General features: G+C 38.2%; 1 protein-coding gene across 9 annotated transcripts in view; it reads right to left on the bottom strand.

Annotated features, from left to right (window-relative positions):
- LOC121299101 (transcription factor COE3-like) overlaps nucleotides 1–19,594 on the bottom strand; it is a 161,706-nt gene that overhangs the window by 5,677 nt on the left and 136,435 nt on the right. For 3 of the 9 annotated variants that reach the window (XM_041229492.1, XM_041227054.1, XM_041227857.1), the window contains 4 exons: nucleotides 12,077–12,142; nucleotides 11,336–11,513; nucleotides 7,461–7,643; nucleotides 4,510–4,806 (listed from right to left, as the gene is read on the bottom strand). In XM_041229492.1, coding sequence (XP_041085426.1) covers nucleotides 4,520–4,806; nucleotides 7,461–7,643; nucleotides 11,336–11,513; nucleotides 12,077–12,142 — 714 coding nt within the window. In that variant the 3' untranslated portion in view covers nucleotides 4,510–4,519. The remainder of the gene's footprint in view (nucleotides 1–4,509; nucleotides 4,807–7,460; nucleotides 7,644–11,335; nucleotides 11,514–12,076; nucleotides 12,143–19,594) is intronic. The other 6 variants (XM_041230331.1, XM_041228716.1, XM_041233628.1 and 3 more) reach the window with 4 other exon arrangements.

Raw genomic sequence — 19,594 nt, forward strand, 5'->3', positions numbered from 1 at the left:
TGGCTTAGTTTCACCTTTCACATATTTACATAGCATACAAAGAGCTCCAGCCATGCAGAGGACAATACACTCCATGGCTGGGATCAGACTTCAGAATCCCAGCCAAGGCAAGCTTCTTATGTGTTGAAATTAACAATTTTAAGTGACCTGGTAATAATCAAGGTTTAAGAAAAAAAAACAAAAAACAACTACACAACAATCCCTCCCTCTCTTTGGTATTCTCACTTTACATTATTGGTATGCTGTTGGTGTTTGTTTGCTTTACTTTATTGTAGTGAAACACACTCACAAACAGAAGAATATCTATGAATGGAAGGAGGCCAGTCAACCCATCAGTGCTCTTAACCATCCTAGTGCCTGCTTCATCTCAAAACTTTAAGTTAAGTCATGTCTTAAAGGAGCCCAATGATTCAGCATCAACAACAAGGCTAAGTAACCCATTCCATACCGTCACCACTCTTTGTGTAATGAACTGCCTCTTACACCCTATCCTGTGCTGCTCTTAAACATTGGCTAAGGAATGATTGATTATTGGGTAGAACAGGGGTGTTCAATCAGGGTCCTGGAGGGCCATTCCACTGCAGGTTTCACAGGTAAAATGAGGTAATGAACTACTTCAGGGTCAATTAAACAATGTAGAACAGGGTTGGAACAAAGACCAGGACTGTAAGGGCCTACTTTGGCCACCCCTGGGCTAGAAAAACTGCAAATTGAAGGTTTTTTTTGGCCTAACTAAAAAGCAACATGTGTTTTTATTCAGTATTCTCTTGCTATCAGCGATTTACAACAGGGTTTGAAGTAACACATATGCAGGTTAGGGAGGGCTTGGTTCATAGGTCACATAGTAAAAAATAAAAATGACTTGAAAGAGTGTAAAACCAAGACTGGGTGAAATATAAGGTAATACTTTATGAGTATCATTAAATATAATTATTTATGCACTAACATATATATCCAAGCCAATTCAAAAGTAGTTAGATTCAATTCTGGAAACGTTCAGCACATAAGCTTGTTCATCATTTATTCTTTTTGGTATTAGGGTTATTAGGAATTATTGTCCTCTTAATTTGAATTTAAAATTAAATCAAATCCTTGTTAATTTGACATTACTTTTGAATTACATTACCAAATACCGTGCTTTAATAAAGTTGGTATTAAAAATTTGGGTAACACTTATTTAGATCTTCCATGGTTTTCATCCACTCAACAGGGGGAATAGTAAAAAGACAAACTACACATTCTAATTGTATTTTGTTTTAATACACTGATTTTAAATATGCTGTTTCGAGGGTCTCCAAATCTATGCACATGTTTTTTTTTACTTAAAGTGAAACTGAAATTACAATCCTAAAACAGATAGGACACAACTTACAATGAGACCACTCAGTAAGTCCCTACATTCAATCTGATTGTTTTTGTTTTAGTAAATTCATTTTTCCTTCCTGGAAAAATTGCTTTGGATATCTTTATCCAGCCGTGTCATATATATATTATATATATATATAATATATATATATATATATATATATATATATATATATATATATATACATTCAGTTACTTCTTCTAATAGCTATATACTAGTAATGTATATATCCAGTTACTAATAGCTGGGGCACCCCCTGGCAGTAGTGGACCAGGCCGATGCCTCTAGATGTCTTTCGAGGCTGGGTTATAAAAACTTCTAGTTTCATAGAATCCTTATTAACAGAGACAGACGTTTACATGGCCTGCATTCTTTGGCTCATGCTCGCTGCATAAATTTAGCATGACCAAAAAACATTTTTTTCTCCCCTTACTTAAAAAAAGTGAATAGAATTGGACTGTGAGTGAGTGGCAGCTGTCCTAAAGGAAACAGGCAGTAGTTTTACTCCATACTGAGCCAAGCGTACTACCCCTTAAGGGGTATTCCATCAATCTCATCAAGTATATGCATTCAAGGCTGCACAGACATCGTCACAGATGTAATTGCATGCCACCATTAGCATGGAATGGCACATTAAAAAAGCATTGCTGGAGACATGACAGGCTTTGATGCCTTGGTTGCTCCCGGAAGGATACTTAGTTTTTCAGAATATGGAGACAGACAGGGGTAAAGAGGACAGACAGACAGACTGTGTTCAGGAGTAGAACAGCTGACTAACAAATGGTTTTATGAGTAATGGGAGATCAAAGAGATTAAAGAAATAAGGGAAAAGAAGACAAGAGGACTGATCTAAAGGCCCTTTTCAATGACGTTTGTTGTTGACAACCTGGTAACTACTGTATACAGGGCACCTTTTACTTTCAATGAATTAGTCTAAACAGTGTTTAGGCAACAGGTATTCTTCTTCATAAGTGTCTTTACATGTGTGTTTCCTACTAAATCCCATTGAATTAATATGGTTAGTAAACATACTTTACTGTTAATGTAGCCTGTGTTCATGTATGCATCATGATACTTGTGTCCGGGGTTTAATATTAAGAGTGAAACGTATCATTAATGTATGTTTACTTCACACTATTTAATTTGCCATTACTAGGTAGTTACTATGAAATTCGTTTTTTAATTGAATTTTTAATTTACCCATTAAGAGCGAGGCCTCGTTTACAATGATGCTGTTATTGACAGGACCTTGAATACAGCGACCCAGCTTATCATTTTAAAGGAGAGATTCTTGACTGTCCTTATCTGTCTGTCACTTGGATTTTCTTAGGGCAACCTTTCTGCCCACTTTTAGCAAGCAAACCACAATGACGGCTTTTGACAACCAACCACAAACCAACCTGCTATCAGGACATCTTACCAATGACATCGTACTAATGAGTTTATAAAGACAGCTTCCAGCATCTCAAAACGTATCTACGTACATATTTGATTGGCCCTGACTTTATTTACAATACAGTACCAGTATGGATTTGTGGCTTACCAACAGCAGATTAACTCATCCCCATGTCAAAACCTTTAGCATGTATACACATGGAACGGGCATGTACATGCATCATAATTGGGCCCATGTTTTATTCAGAATAAAGTTTCTTTTTCATGAAACTATGCTAGACTGTTGTTAAAAAAGTGAAACAGTCTAGAACTGCTTCATGGTTATCAAACTGTATTTCATTCATAAAACAGATTGAAAGTTTTTTGAATAGGGCCATTTATGAAATGATACACACACACACACACACACACACACACACACACACACATATATATATATATATATATATATATATATATATATATATATATATATATATATAACGATTATAAATTATGCTGATCCAGACTCAAGCAACCAAGAGCAGAATAAACCAAATGGATCTCCACAGGCAAACAAGAATGTCAGTCATCAACTGTTAGAATTTTCGTTCAGTTTAATCAAAGAATCTGTATGGCCATGGACAATTTGACACTGCATTATTCTTCACATGCAATCCAAATGGTCTAACAGCTCCAACGCATCATATGCTTAGTCAACAGTACATAAGGTAAGCAGGTATTTTCACATGGCTTTTAGAGTCAACCACTTAAAGAAAAATGGAGGTCACCGCCAATATATTGTGAGACTGTCAGCTAACTTTTGTCTACTTGACTAAGGGGTCAGTTTCATCAACCAATATCTTGCTGAGATAAACCACTACTGGATTGTATTGAATTTCACAGTACTGTCAAATGTTTCCATATAATACAGCTGTGGCTTTTTTCCCCAGAACAGGGTAATCAAACTGACCCCTTAGTTTGTGAAAGTGTAATATTTTTCCTATAAATTATGTCTGATGTTACTTTTGAGTAATATACGGTCATAAGCATCTGAGTAATGTGCGGTTTTGACATTGCTCTGATTCTACCATAGGAAGTGCCACTGAAAGGGGATCTCTTTCGCTTGTAAACTCTTGCATGTTTGGGTCACAGATCAGCCCCAATCACCACCATGGTTTAAAGTGTACAGGAGGTTATTAAAATAATGAAATCCCAGTGTCTATGGTAAAGGGGCTGCATCGTTTGGTAATCTATCATATTGGATTCTTTTAACTGTAAGATAGGTAAGCTAGAATTTTTCAATGATTTATAACCCAGACCTTACAATTCTATACTGGAAACATTTCAATGGAATAGCCTAGTTTAAGAGGCATGCAATATGAACTTAATATAAAACAGATGTAATTATATAAATAATATCCATATGTAATAAAATGCATGCATTATAAGTATAGCCTGCTATCCCTGGTCCCACTATTTCTGTGATGGGGATCTTGTGCTTTTTTTTTTCTTCTTCAAGTCAATGTATGGTAGATATGAAAATACTATGGATGAAAAGGGTTAAACTGCTTCTTCCTTGCACCTAATCACTTCCTTTAGATACCAGGAAGCAGCACTTTAGACTGTTGTATATGAAACTGTTGCCAGAGTCAATGATTATGGACAAGAGGTGCAGCTTTATAACCTTCTCTACCCTACAAACCATGATCACACTCATCACACTCATCATCATCAGCAAGTGTTTACTCCTCATCTCTATGAAATACCTCGTGTGTCTTATCTGCCCTCATCTACTAACACCCAGTAGTGGTGGGTGGAGTTGGGAGGCAGGTGAGGGGCGGGGTGCTCACCCTGTAGACTGTTCCCATTGGTGCTGGTGCAGGTGGGGGGCGGGGAGGTCTGCGGCCTCACCACGGGGGCGAAGGCGCTCTTCTGTTTGACTGCAGAGATCATATTGACAGGAGAGAATGAGAACATGCCAGCAGGGGTGGTGGAGGAGGAGGAATTAACGCTGGAGGGGAGAGTGATGGAGGAAGCCCCCAACGGAGGGCTGGAAGGCATGACTGAAACAACAACAACAACAGACAAAGACATAAATACACATGGCTTAGAGTAGCAGAGCTCTATCCAGACAGAGTTTCCCTTTTCTACCTGATGTATATACTAATCTACATTTTTAGACACTGCATGAATCATGGTTACCTACATTTTAATATTTTATCTCACGAAAGAGTTGTTGAATATATTGAAATATTTCTGATTGCTTCTTCAGGGAATACACACAGGGGCACATATTCTCCCAGCTATTTACTGCAAATCATGATTTGCAAGTTTATTTTTCATAAAGTAGAAATACACCAAATAAAGTTATACAACCAGAAATAAACAACCTAGAGGTGTACTATTAGTGGGGGTATTTTTCCCTTTAAAGAAAAAGTGCCAACAACTATTTGGAATAAACAGCTTTGCAAATCAAGCTCTGAGTGTCCCAGTTTTACAAGGACAGGTACAACCTTATGAAACTGGTCCATGTAACTTTATCGCCATCATTTTGCGAATTTAGTGCTACTTAGGGATGCAGGACAATGGCTATAGTAAGGCACATGTGCCAAAAAGTAACCTTCACAGCTCTACAAGTCTGTCTTAACCCAGATCTTAAAATCTTGGCTCATTGTGCCAAATAGTGTTGTTGTTGGATGGACTAATGTCCACTAGGGCTAGGTTGAAACCTCCAAACTTATTGCACTTGGGACCTGAGCCAGATTAAAACTCAGACAGAGGTGAAAAGCATGAACAGCGGGTAAAATTAGCTTGCTGTGCTGCCTGGCTCTAGGAACACAGAGTGTAATCAATCCGAGGGGCTATTGTCCACACCTGACTTTATCTGTCTCACTGTGTCTATATAGTACTGATGTTAGATGAGTGCTACCCTGTTATTGAGATTGTACCCTGCCAGTATTTCTGCCATGAAACCAGAGTAAAATACCAAAAAACATCTTATTTGTCCATGCATGTAGGACACAGAACAACTAGCAGTTAAATAAGAATTCTATATGTATGTTTAACCTGCATAGTCTGTTCCAAACTATTTTATGTCCAGGATCTCATTCCATATTCAAAGAGGGGGAAACACATACTGTTGTGAAATTCTGTGTCCAGTTGGTAAAATGTGCACTTCTTATTAAAAGCTGTAACGTGCTTCAGCTATTCTAGTGGTCTGGCTAGAGCCCTGATGAAGAGTTAAAAGGGTGACATTAAAGAAGCTGTTATAGGTGATGTAAGACACAGACACAATGGAATCAAAGCTGATTTTCTTTTTGAAATGATGTGATTTGTTAATAACACAACACTATACATTTTAGTAAAGGCTGAAAAAGTTTTAAAGCATAAACAAATCCTAGCAGTTAATAAAGCAGGCAGCAATGATACACACTGTACTTTGATACTGTATTAAGAAAATGTGCCGAACATTTCAAGTACAAGCAAAAGCAAAACACTAGTCAACAGCATACCGGTATTTTATATTTTTTTTTAAACACAAATGATACATTATAGTTCAAATAGCAAACTGTTTGCCGTGTATTCTTTAAAATAGATTTACAGCCTGTTTCATATATTTGATTTATTTTATTCTTACATGGTTTACCTATCATACTATATTCACCACTTTCAGTTGCCCTCACTGTTATTCCCCACCTTCTGGCACCTCCTCAAAACACCCCTGTTCAGACAGCATCTGCAAACCTCACAACTCTCGATTACACTGGACTACATGGCACCCAATTGTACCAGTCCTGGCATCAGTTTGTACCTGCACTGAACTGCTCCATACCTTGCCGCTTTCAACTACTGCTCCTAACTGACTGTATCTTGTATCTGATTTTACTCTTATAGGTAACCGTACTCATGTTTTTGTATTTGCTCTTATTTGAAATCATTCTCATCCATTTATCATAATTACTACCAGTTCTTACTGGGCTTTATTCATATAAGCAAATATTTACTATCAGTTTTAACTGCTCTTAGTCAAACTCACTCTTACTTATACCTTACTGTACTCTTTATTGTGCTCTTACTTAAATCTGATCTTACTGTACATTCAGAAATGCTCGTATCTGTATTATGATATTCTGTAATGTGATATTTTATAATGTGATAGCTTGCAATGTGATATTTTTTCTAATGCAATATTTTGTACTGTGATTTTTTGCAACAATTGCAAGTTGCCCTGGATAAGGACATACACTAATAAATAAATAAATAAATACACACAAATAATAATAATAATAATAATAATAATAATAATAATAATAATAATAATAATAATAATAATAATAATAATAATAATAAATGTAACTATCAAACAGCAAAAACTAATACCATCAGCAATCAAACCTTTATTATTATTATCATTATTAGGTGCTGTGTGTCCTTTTCTTTTCCTAAGTCATTGCTGCTAGGTGATTCAACACTCCATAGGAAAACAGGTCCTACTAGTGCCCTGTTCGAAGCCTCATCAATATCTTCTATTGCTAACACTTGTATTTTTTTCAGTTGTAGCTGAAGGCCTTCTTTGTATTTGAATAATACTTTTCAAAGCATTGCATGTGAATAATAATTCTCAATGCACTGAATATTGTGGATAATTAGCTATCGGATATTGGATCAGGTGTGTTGCCTATGAACCACCTCCTGTGTTCAGTACCAGTGGACTTACTTGCGTAGGGGGAGTTGGCTGTGGATCCATTGAGGAAGCTGGGGGAGCCCGGCACCCCCAGGCTGGTCATGCCATTGCCGTAGCCGTTCATGGTGGAGGTGATGGTGTTGTAGTTGGACTGCTGGGAGGTGGAGCTGGGGGCGTAGCCACGGGGAGACACGCTGTTAGAGTTACGGGAGTAACCTGTGGGAGGAGGGACCCGCAGCATGTGTTACACAACTGCTTTCAAGAAATCTAAACGTCTACATCTCAACTGGCTCCTTGGCATCAGACAGCTGTCATAAAAACTGGGAAATTTACAAACAGAAGTTTTCTCAAAAAAAACCAATTCATTTTATTTCTAAAGAACAGCTCGTTTTGTTTTACCCACAGTGGTTATAGCAAACAAATTAGCTGGACCATTATAATGTTTTGGTTAGATTTACAAACATGTTAAAATTTGCTTGGCTGGCTAGATGTTTGTGTGCTCATATGCATACACCTTAAACTAATTAGTTAAATACAATATCATAGAATAATTTTCCATCTTGTCAATATTAATAGCGTGGTACTTTTTAAATTGTATTTCCTGTAGTAGCTATCAAAGAGAAAGCAAGTCTGTTTGTTTTGCTAAGCAGCAGTTCTAGTGCTGTGCTGAACATCTGTATGAAGCCACAGCGTGCTGCTGTGTGGATTGACATTTTTTTACATCTTTTTGGAGTATTTGTTTGAATATTTTAGTATCCCGTTTTCTGTCAGCAGCTGTTTTTGCACTGCTTTCTGCATATGAATGGAAGTTATAAGTCCTACCACTGACAGCTGTGCCAAAACCAACATGTATGATCAGAGCTGAGACAGAAACAAGAAAGTATTATATCTGTGGTGGGGCGCCACGTGATAGCTTATCCAGAGTTTTCAAACATTTGTCATAAGCAAGGCATAGCAGTTACTACCTACTGTTTCTGAGACACTGTCAGTATGATTGTCTATCTATCCATGGTTCAAATATCCGATAGGTTCGAATCTCAACAACATATGTGGTAGAGACCACATAGCATGTTTCTTTTAGTGCACAGGCAAGAGAACATCAGAAGAGAAAGACATTTAGTAAAATTAAAAGCAAAAACAAATCAGTACAGATACTGATGAATTCTTCTGAGTAATTTCTTGCTGAAAATTAGCTTTGAGTTTGCACTTGCTTTAAAATAAGAGATCTCTTGTATTTTTATATCTCATTCGGGTAATATAGACTGGGATCTTGCATAAGAACATAAGAAAGTTTACAAACGAGAGGAGGCCATTCAGCCAATCTTGCTATTGGTTGTTAGTAACTTATTGTTCCTAGAATCTCATCAAGCAGTTTCTTGAAGGATCCCAGGGTGTCAGCTTCAACAGCATTACTGGGTTGGTTCCAAACTCCCACAATTTTCTGTGTAAAAAAGTGCCTCCTATTTTCTGTTCTGAATGTCCCTTTGTCTAATTTCCATTTGTGACCCCTGGTCCTTGTTTCTTTTTTTCAGGTCGAAAAAGTCCCTTGGGTCGACCCTGTCAATACCTTTTAGAATTTGGAATGTTTGAATCAGATCGCCGCGCAGTCTTCTTTGTTCAAGACTGAATAGATTCAATTCTTTTAGCCTGTCTGCATATGACATGCCATGTCTAGAGCAGCAATATCCTTTTTTTTTAGAGAGGTGACAACAACTGAACACAATATTCTAGATGAGGTCTTATTAATGCATTATAAAGTTTTAAGATTACTTCCCTTGATTAAAATTCACCACTTTTCACTATATATCCGAGCATCTTGTTGGCCTTTTTTTATAGCTTCTCAATTTCAATTTCAGTGTCTCCCATAGGTGCAGTAACTTACACTTTTCTATATTAAATGTCATTTGCCATGTGTCTGCCCAGTTCTGAATCTGGTCTAGATCATTTTGAATGATCTTTGCTGCTACAATGGTGTTTGCCACTCCTCCTATTTTTGTGTCATCTGCAAATCTAACAAGTTTGCTTTCTGGCTTTAACAAGTTTGCATTGTGTTGGATTGTGGAGGTCGTTTGTGTTTTTGGTGCTTGGTGTTTTGAAATACATTCTGATTGTGTTCTAGTTTTATCTCTCACTCTTCAATGTATGTAACAGGTTAATCAAATGACACAATACATCTTGTAAGCCTGTATGGAAAGTCTTTGCTTCATAGGTTCTTCCCAAACTAAAAACAAAGCTTGAATATGTCCTTTGTAACAGCTGCTGCTGCAGTTAGTAATTGTTTAATTCACAGTGACAAAGTGGCCAGAAACCTTCAAGGAAGGGTGTAAGGAAGTAGCAGAGTGCACAGGAGATTAAAATATGGAAGAATGCAATAAACATTCACCCAGGAATCATGTTTTAGTGTAAAACTGAATGATCCACTGTTTTATAAAGCTGGACCTATAAAGCTTCAAAAGTCGAACAACTCTGTGTAAAACAGGACAATTAAATAATAGCTAGAGGTGATTAGATTAAACCGTACTTTACTTGTAGTGCCCCTGGTTCATATTTACACTTACTCTGGGCTGCATATACATCAGACCAGTAGATGGACAGAGATCTTTCAGGCCCCCCCTCCCTAAACCCAGTGTACAAGTATGTTTATCAGAGTTCAAAAGAACAACTAAAAGTAAGGGGGAGAAACAATCAGAAGATCAATTGCGCATATGCAGAGAGAGTGTACATGTGTTGGGGGGACAGACACATCCACTGCTGTCATCTTGTTTACAGCTGCCGGACACCTTTGCTTGGCAGTGGATGAAGCTAGGGGCCTCCCGTCTCTCTGATTGCTTATCAGGGTTGCCAGGGCACATCCGTTTGATTAGACCATCTCTCATCCCAGCTCCCCTGTAATTGGACCAAGTTTGATAACATGCGACTCCAATCACGGGTCTCGACGGCAGAGTGGAAAGTTAAAGCAAAAAAATACAGAGAAACTAGATATATATATATGTTTTGTCTCAGTGCTTAGGTTTGCAGGAGACTGCATTTGCTGCGTGCCTGGCTGCCTTATCTGACACTCCAGCAGAGCCAGGACATATTAAGGAAGACAGGTTTAAGTGGCCCGGCTATCAGAGCAAACCGTCACCTAGACACGTCTCTTTATTTACAGGCTGAATTGTCTGCCTGTTTCAGGGAGGCTGCAGCAAATTGTCCCATTTCTCTGACTGAAGATTCCGCCCCCTCCTACACACACACATCCTGAGTGAAGAAGACACTCTGCGTGATTTACACCAGTGTCAGAAGCAAGTCTGATTTCGGTCTGACCACTGCTGCTGCTATCCAGCTGTGTCATAATAGAACACATGTTCTCCCACCGAGAATGCACAATACAGATGCTGTTGGGACATTTTAATAAATGAGGTGCTGCTTTAAAATAAGCACCTGTTTCATGAAGGATTATCAATCGTGACCAGATGGCAACAGCTCATTTAGAAATGTTTAACAGGCTTTAGCTGATGCTAGGTGTGTGAAAGGGTTACAGTACTGGCAAAAACAAATAGCAACAATACCTGTTAATAGTGAAGAAAGCTGTGTGGGATCCCATTTTGATCTGATATTTTGCAGGTTCCAAATACGAAAGGGGGGGGGGCGGGGGGGGCTGCAATCGTGCTCTGTGAAGTCTGCTTCATTTATTATATATTTATTGTTATATATTTATTTTTGGGACCATGCTGTTCTCACGCAGTATTTTATTGGTTTTTGAACCTCGTCTGAAGACATACTTGTTCCTGGATCGCAGACTCAAGTTTGCTGGATCAAAATGTTTGATGAGCCTGAAGTTAAGCAATTTGGTCAGGCTTTTGTCTGAAAGGCTCTATGTAAATGTAATGTTGAGCTGTTTATTGCCGCTATGTGGGAGAGCCTACCTTGGTCATTGCCCTGGGATGTCTCCGAGATGTTGACGGCGAGCTGGCTGCTGAAGGAGTTGACTCCCATCATTCCTGAGTGGGCGGAGGAGCCTGTGAGGGAGGGCAGCTGGTTGTGGCTGCGTGGGACACTGTACAGGGCCTCGGTCAGGTCCGCTGCTCGCTTCAAGATGATCTCCTGCAAGCACAACAAAGGGGCTATTGATTCACATATAATATGTGATGCATAGCGCACTATGGATAAGCAACTGGGGTGACAGTTTCAATTTGATATTGAAATATTCAACTCTCTAAGTTAAAACTCTGTTGTATGTAGGGTGTCCCTTATTGTTATAAGAGATGTCATCTCGTGCAGATTGGGTTCTGGCTGCACATACACATGACGTGTTCATTTAAAAAACACAAAATCAAATGGCTTCCCCCTTATCAAAATGAATTAGCTCAACTAATCTTAAACTCTGGGATGAAGTGTCCTTTGTGTTTATTCGGCTCCCCATTATAACATGGTGTAATCTTGCCCTATGAATAATTTTCAACTAATGTGCATTGGCCAGAACTGTGAAGGCTATGATAATGTGATATTTACAGCACTCGAGTAGTTTCTGAACAGTTTCAGTTTCAGAGCTAATGGTGCTCTGTGCATTGAGCCACACCCTGCAGAACAGCTGAGTTTCCATTAAGAACACTTTCAAATGTTCCTTATTATTCTGTATATGTGATTGTGCTGAGAACAGAACACACCTGGTTATTGTGAGGCATGCCATACAGGGCTTCGACCAGATCTGCTGCTCTCTTCAACAAGACCTCCTGGAGAACAATACAAATGAAATCATTAGTGTGACCACTACCACTCCCATTGCAGTTTCTCGGATCTACTGCACTCTACAGCTATGGCCAAAAGTTTTGCATCACCTAGAATTTTAAGATTGAAACATAATAAAATTAAAAATAAACTATATGAACATAATTTAGATGTTTTATTTAACAGCATGTAATCAAAGAAAGTACAAAATGTATTGCAATAGTCTACAAGAAGCCAATAGCAGCAATAAGCACTAACAGCAGTAAACAAACGCTGCTCGTGCCATATAAGTGTGATGCCAATACAACAATCTTTATATTTATTGGAGGCGAAAGACACCTAGAAGACAAAAGCATGGCACAGAAAAGTGGTACGGCATTTTAAGGCATGTTCATATTAAAAGAATGGGTCTTTACCCAGCATCAAAGACGGTATTTTTAGTCACAACAGGCAGTTCACATCAAGTGCAAATGCTGGCATTAGGCAGGTAAAACACAGCAATACATTATTCATATACATGCATGCATTCTTGCGCGAGGCATACCTTACAACTCTATTTCTATGGAAACAAACTGTTTCTTCGTTGCCACACATGTAAATATGGCACATAATAATGATCTGGCTATGTTGAGCACTATTATATACAGTGGTTTGCAGAAGTGTTCACCCCTGCAAAGTTTTCATTTTGCTGGCACCTGAGCGTACTCCACGACGCTTTCAAATTAGACTTTACATGTAGAATCTACACAAACTACTCCACATTAATAAAGTTAAAAAATGCATATATAATATGAATAAATAAGATTTACAGAGAAAACAGATTAATCTCAGTTACATACATTAACTCTGCAACAGCAATTTATGAGTCATCTGTTTTTGACATGACTATCATGTATGCAGAAAATGCGTCGACTTCAAATTATGGCACAATGGACTGTGGGTACATGGTTGGCTTTATATTATTTCTACTACAAGCTGCTTGTTCCATGTCATATACAAAAATTAAATTCTTCTTGTAGGTTTTGAATTTGACTAAACTGATTTTAGTCATGTGGTTAATTTTTAGCCACCTTGAATACACACAATGCCGGGTAACACCGTTCACATTGGTCGAACGTCAGCATTCGCTTCGGGAAGTGTTGGCTCAATTGCAGGTATCAATGCAGGCATTGGTTGTTCATACTTGCACAAACGCCAGCATGATAGCCATGTTGTGCCAGCATTTCTGTCCAATATGAACAGGGCTTTATAAGAATCTTATATTAACAATGCTTTTTTTTATTTGAAGGCCTCCTTGCTTTAACGCACTTTGACAGCCTGTTCTGTACAGAGCGCTATGGGTGGGGGTAGAGCATCGCTAAGCTGTCTCAGCTGTGACAGAATCACTATAGGTGATGAATGTTGCAGGTGACCTTTATGATGTGATAGACTCCCTGGCAACCCTCCTAATAGATATCCCTTTTACTTCTGAGCAAAACATCATCTGACACTACATATAGTACACACAGGTGTGTCAAGCAGCAGACACCCAGATAGGGGATTATTTCCACTGTCATGGAGGCACCAAATTGTTTTTGTAATATTGAGTTGCTGTTGGCAATGCCACACCAATAGAGTTAAAGGGTGAAGAGAAAGAATATTTGTATAAGCCGGTATAAGAGTGATCCAAGCCCACATTTAATTCTGAAACATGGTTCAGGAGCGTGCATTAATATGGTGCAATGAGAGTTTCTACTAGGCATGGTTCTGATGCTATGGGAGCCCCTGCTGGAATTCTCTGGTGCATTGCACAGTGTGAGAGTCTGTGGTGAAGAGCTGGCTGCTAGCAGCTGGGGAGAGTGCTACCCCATCATTATTGCATTGTGAAAATTACAGGCTTCCCCGAGCGTGACACCCATCTCATGAAAAAGAACCTCTGATTATCTCTAATTTTCCTATTTGCTGAATTGACCGGGCTTGTGAATTACACAGCAGTGCCTACAGTTCTACCCAGCTTTATCATTCCACTCAATTGTCTGTTTTACCATCACTGCTGCCTGCTGCTACTGTTGTTTTTTTAATATTCATATGCAGCTTATAGCTCACTAGAGCTGTGTTAAATGAGATATGTCATAACAGGATATTCTCCTTGTTATTTAAAACAAAAAGCAACCATTAATATTCCTCCCTTATGGAAAAAGTCATCCATGATGCATGCACAAATTAATATGCAGCTGGGTGTTTAATTACAAGGTGCTGTACGGGAAGATTAATGGTTTTTGAATTCACCAGCATCTCAACCCTTTATTATCCGGCACTGTCTGAAATTGGTTAGGAAGCAGTTAGTCTTGAAAATACAAGCAGAGTGTCAGCATTAACAGACGTTATTTAAGCGTTACCACAACATTTTAATGATGCTGATCAACTAGGAAAGACACACTGCAAAGATACAGCAGGATATAAATAATTATGGCTGTATGCCACACAAACTGTTGGGAACACATTACATTATACGTTTCGCTATGGACTGACAAGAAAAATGACAAGGCTTTTAATCAAAGACCGTGATCCCACAGCACATATACCTCTGTGTGCCTACAGGATGCACTGTATAATGTAGTGCAGTGGGGGTGCAGGAAGATACACAGTGAAGTCATATAGTGTATGTGGGGGTCAAAAGTAAAAATTGTACCTACAGAATTGGATATAATCATTTAACAATTTAGTTTATTTGCCCAATCATGGAGAATGAGAACTGTTTAAAAGAATGCCAGGGTTTACTAAAGAGCTCATTTGGGAGAGATGTTGCATCTCAAGGGCTAACCGTGTGGACTGTATACCCTGATGCACTCTACATACCATAGAACACTTAGAGCTGTTTCAGAACAATTTCCTGAGCCTCTACACATAACCCTAATCCTAACCGAACCAGATGCTATAGAAAGTGTGGATGCTCTGGAAGCATGTAGTACTGGACGAACTGACATCCTGTGAATGATAAATAAGTATAGGTAAAAAATCTGAATGAATCAACTTATACATGCTTATAAGTCTTTTTTTTAATTATTTTTTAAGAATTGTTATTGGTTTTGTTCCTATAAAAAGTGCTAATGATGATTTGGAATCAAAAGCTTTCAGACCTGGACAGGTGGCAAGCCTAGCTCCACCCTTTCACAACAGGTATAATTCTGTGTTATTATGAACGAATGATTGAATCTGATAGAAAATTAAACTGTAGGGGATGTGCTAAATATATTTTATAATAAAACCAGAAAATACTGAAGTCTACGTTAACTCATGTATCACAGCTTGATAATGACTTTTTGTGAGTTTGTGAATTAAAAGGTAATCATTCAAAGAAACAAGGAACACCACATGAAGTTGAAAAAGGTAATATATAGGGTGCTCAAACTTTTGTTCACTAACGGTAGCTCCATAATAACCCCTTGGCTTTTTTTTGTTGTTGATCCGTGGGTTTTGACTCGCTTCATTAAATAAAATGCCCTTTTCTCCAGGAGAGCAGAGAAATCGCCAATGTTTTGGCATACAAGCTCAGGTGTCACATGTGGTAGATTTCTGTACATTATAGAATTTGGTACCCTTGATTCCAACCCGACACAGCTGCATTTTTGTCAAAGACGTGAATGCTTGATGTTCCTGAACAGTATTTACATGTAAAAAAATTAAAATGTGTTTTAAAGTAATAATTATGTTTTATAAGGTTACTTTAATCAAGGGTATCTAGACAGCTAGTGGTGTTATGTGCTAGTTTATTTTGCCACATAATTAGTTTTGTCTTGTTTACAATATTTGTTGCAGTCTGCAGCAGAATTAAATGGTAGTGCTTGAAAACACAGCGAGGCTCAGAAATATTGTGCGTCCAGCGATCTTTGAAAAACTATCTGCAAAGGCAGGGAATCATGTGGGCACACAGAATTCTATAGAGAACAGAAATCTGCGTAACACCAGTCAGAACAATTAGATTTTGAGATACATGCGTCGGTTCGAATGTCAGTGAGTGAAGTGTTTTCCAGTTTAGGCGTAAATCTGTATATGTAAAAACATAACCGTTTTGGGTCCCCCTCCCTTGAGTTCAGACCCTAGGCACATGCCTAGTTTACCTATGCATTAATCTGGCCCTGGTCATATTTACTACCCAAACTTGCCTCGTTTATTATTTTGACTGATTCGTATATTAAATATTGTTACCTCCAGGGTGCCTGCAGCTTCAGGCATTACAGCCCCCCGGCCGGTAACAATAGTCTTCCCTCTGGTCAATACTTTTCCACTATAGTCCTCCTCTCCAGTCCATATTTACTATATATGAATTCCACAAACACAGCAGTTAAAGCATCACGATTGAAGATATGTAGGGCTACATTCAATCAAAATATACCTGTGTTATTTATGGTGTTTTATGGCGTTACTCAAACTGACCTGTAGGAGGACACACCTAGAAAATGTGTGCATGAGTGAAAATGTACATTTCTGCTGCACATTTTGATTGAATAACCCCCTCAATCTTAAAGAGAATCTTAGAAAGAAAACGCTTAGTAAAGGATTCCACAACTACTAGCTGGGCACTGCTAAGAGCTCCAGCCCAGCCTTTGTAACAGGGTTTCTCAAACAGCTACTGCTTTGACACTGCACCTACTTCAATGAACAAAGGAGCCGAGTAAGAACTGGTGCTCTGCTTCAATACTGGTTCTGTTAAGGGGCTCGATTACGCGTCGTTGCAATGTAACAACACATGTGAATCGATATTAACATAATAAGCACATGGGCTTGCCACTCAACGTTTCAATCACCCAAGGGGTACCATGTGGGAGCCTTGTTATGGCCAGGGAAAGCGTAACGGTCCTGTGTTGGTTGATCAGCATTTAGTTACACAGCCCGTTTCAGTGAATAGTCTGGAGCAGAATATCCGGGTATGAAAGTGCATCAGAGAAATAGCGCAAATGTATCAGCTTAAAGTAGAACAATGACTAATATTACACTTATTTTAATGAGTCGCTTCCAAGAATTATCAAAGTGTAAATGTTTCTGATCCCAGATTGAATGTCTGATTCTGTTTTCTAGAGTGATGATGTGTGTTTTTTTTTTATAATGTGAAATGACTGCTCTCTCTTGTAAACGAGGCCTCGGTCTTAATTGGGTTATTTCTGGTTAAAGAATAAATAAATAAATAAATAAATAAAAATAACACACTATGGGTCAGTGTCATCATGGACTTTGCATCCAATATATTTTTTTAAGATTTTTTTTTTTTTTTGTAGGTGGACATTTTGCCTGTAATGGTTATAAAACTATTGTTTGCTACTGGTTTAAAAGTTGTTTTTTTTCTTGAACAAAAATCTATATATTGCTTTTTGGTGTAAACTAAATATATTTGAAAGCTGGTCCTGTGTGTATGGGGTGCCATGTGTAAAAAAAAAAAAAAAGCATTATTATTTTACTTAAATCTTGTATTTTTCCCCATTTTTATAAATGTTGTGAAATTAGATAATTTTTTCTTTTAAATGTGTGCATTCAGACATAATTTATAAATCTAGTTATAAGATTTAACATTTAGCTAAATATTTAACTGGCCAGCTAAATCTGGAGTTTGTATGCAAATGAGCTCCATCCGCTTTGTTGTTTCACACGATTTGATTGGCTCTTGTAATACTACTCTGGAAATATGCAAATTTAAGCATTACAAAGCCAATCAAATTGCGTGAAAGCACAAAACAGGCAGAGCTCATTTGCGTACAAACTCCTGATTTAGCTGGCCAGTTAAATATTTAGCTAAATGTTAAATCTAGTTAAGAGATTTAAGATTTAGTTAAATATTTCGCTAAATGTTAAATCTTGTAACTAGATTTTTAAATTATATCTGAATGTACACATTTATTAATTTTTTTCATTTATTTTCACAACATTTATAAATCAGGGGGAAAAATACACGATTTAAGTTAAACCTGGAAAAAATATTAATGCTTTTTTTTGGTTTTTCTTTACACATGGCACCCCATATATGTGAGGTTATTAAACAACAACAAAACTTCTCATGATGTAGCTTTGAAGAAATCTAGGAATAGATGGGGAATATATAAGAACAAAACTAAAAAGAAAATTCATTTCTGAATCAGAAATTATGCTACGGTTTTAATGAATTTGTCATACGAGATGCTCCTGATAAAAGAAATGGCACATTTTATTTCAAAGGATTTGCAGCTAATTATACAGCTGTGCTTGACTAAGACCTAAAATTAAGTAACAGTAGTAAAAAAAAATCCTGACACAAGTTGTAGGACTCAAGCCTTGATCTACACAGTGAAGTTTCCTGGGACTCGAAAGCAAAACTAATCCAGTGCCGAAGCTTAAAAGGGACAATTGAAAGTGTTTCCTTTGGAGCTAATACCTTCTCAGTGCTACTCTGTTGGGAAGTACTGTACCACCATGCTTTTTGTGTGCGCTTGTCTTTACACAGAGCCCTATGCTAAGTCCGGGGGTTTACATAGCATTGTTGCACAGTCTGGATCATCACAGTCCCCTCTGGAAAGAGACGTTATGAAGCGCTTTGCCATCCACAAGGAGCAGGCAATCTGTCACGGCCTGGCGCTGCCAACGTCTTCCTTCCACGTACAAGCTTGCAGAGGCAATGCAGCTCCCCCTCTGCCTCTGGCTAGCACAGAATTCATTAATCTCCATTAGGAAACAGAAGTTACTTAATGTCTCGCTGCTGCTCCTGTGACACCCCGCCTTGGGCCCTCTGGCTGTCTCCGTGCCGACCACTGATGGCATGTTTATATTATTGCAACGGCCGCCTCTTATTTTATTTTCATTAGACAATGACAGACGTGGCAGACGCAATAATGCTGAGTGTCTTTAAAGTAACGATGCCCAGTTCACTGCCAAATCGCTCTGCTTTCTTTCCAAGACTGCAGCCAACCACCAATGCTACTGAGAGAATGCTTCTGCTTAACCTGCAAACAAAAGGTACTGTGTGGCCCTGTGGAGCCTGAAATGAAATAAAACAATACCGGCCCTCTGTGTGACAGACACAGCTCTGGATCAAAGGCCCTAATTGTGAACGGACAGACACAGGTCCAAAGGGTGGAGAGTTTACGCTGGGATAGATACGAAAGCAAAAAAAATAAATACACAAATACATACATAAATACATACATATTTAAGTTTAGTAAATACAATAAATGCAAGAGTTATTTGCCCAGATGGAGAATGGCCTGCTGTGCAGCTATAGCCAAACGTTCTGCATCACCTAAAATTTGCAAAAGTGCACCAGAAGCCATGATATTAGTACAGTGTTTCAGGTTAGATTTCAAAATGTCAAATTTTTCAATTTTTATGGAAAACTACAAAGCGATAACTCAATATGTTAACGTAACATTATTCAGCAGATTTCATTAATTCTATAGGGTGATGCAAAACTTTTGGCCATGACTGTACATTAAAATTTTGCATCCAATACACAT

This window comes from Polyodon spathula, chromosome 1 (genome assembly GCF_017654505.1).
Source record: "Polyodon spathula isolate WHYD16114869_AA chromosome 1, ASM1765450v1, whole genome shotgun sequence".
In the NCBI taxonomy this organism is placed as follows: domain Eukaryota; kingdom Metazoa; phylum Chordata; class Actinopteri; order Acipenseriformes; family Polyodontidae; genus Polyodon; species Polyodon spathula.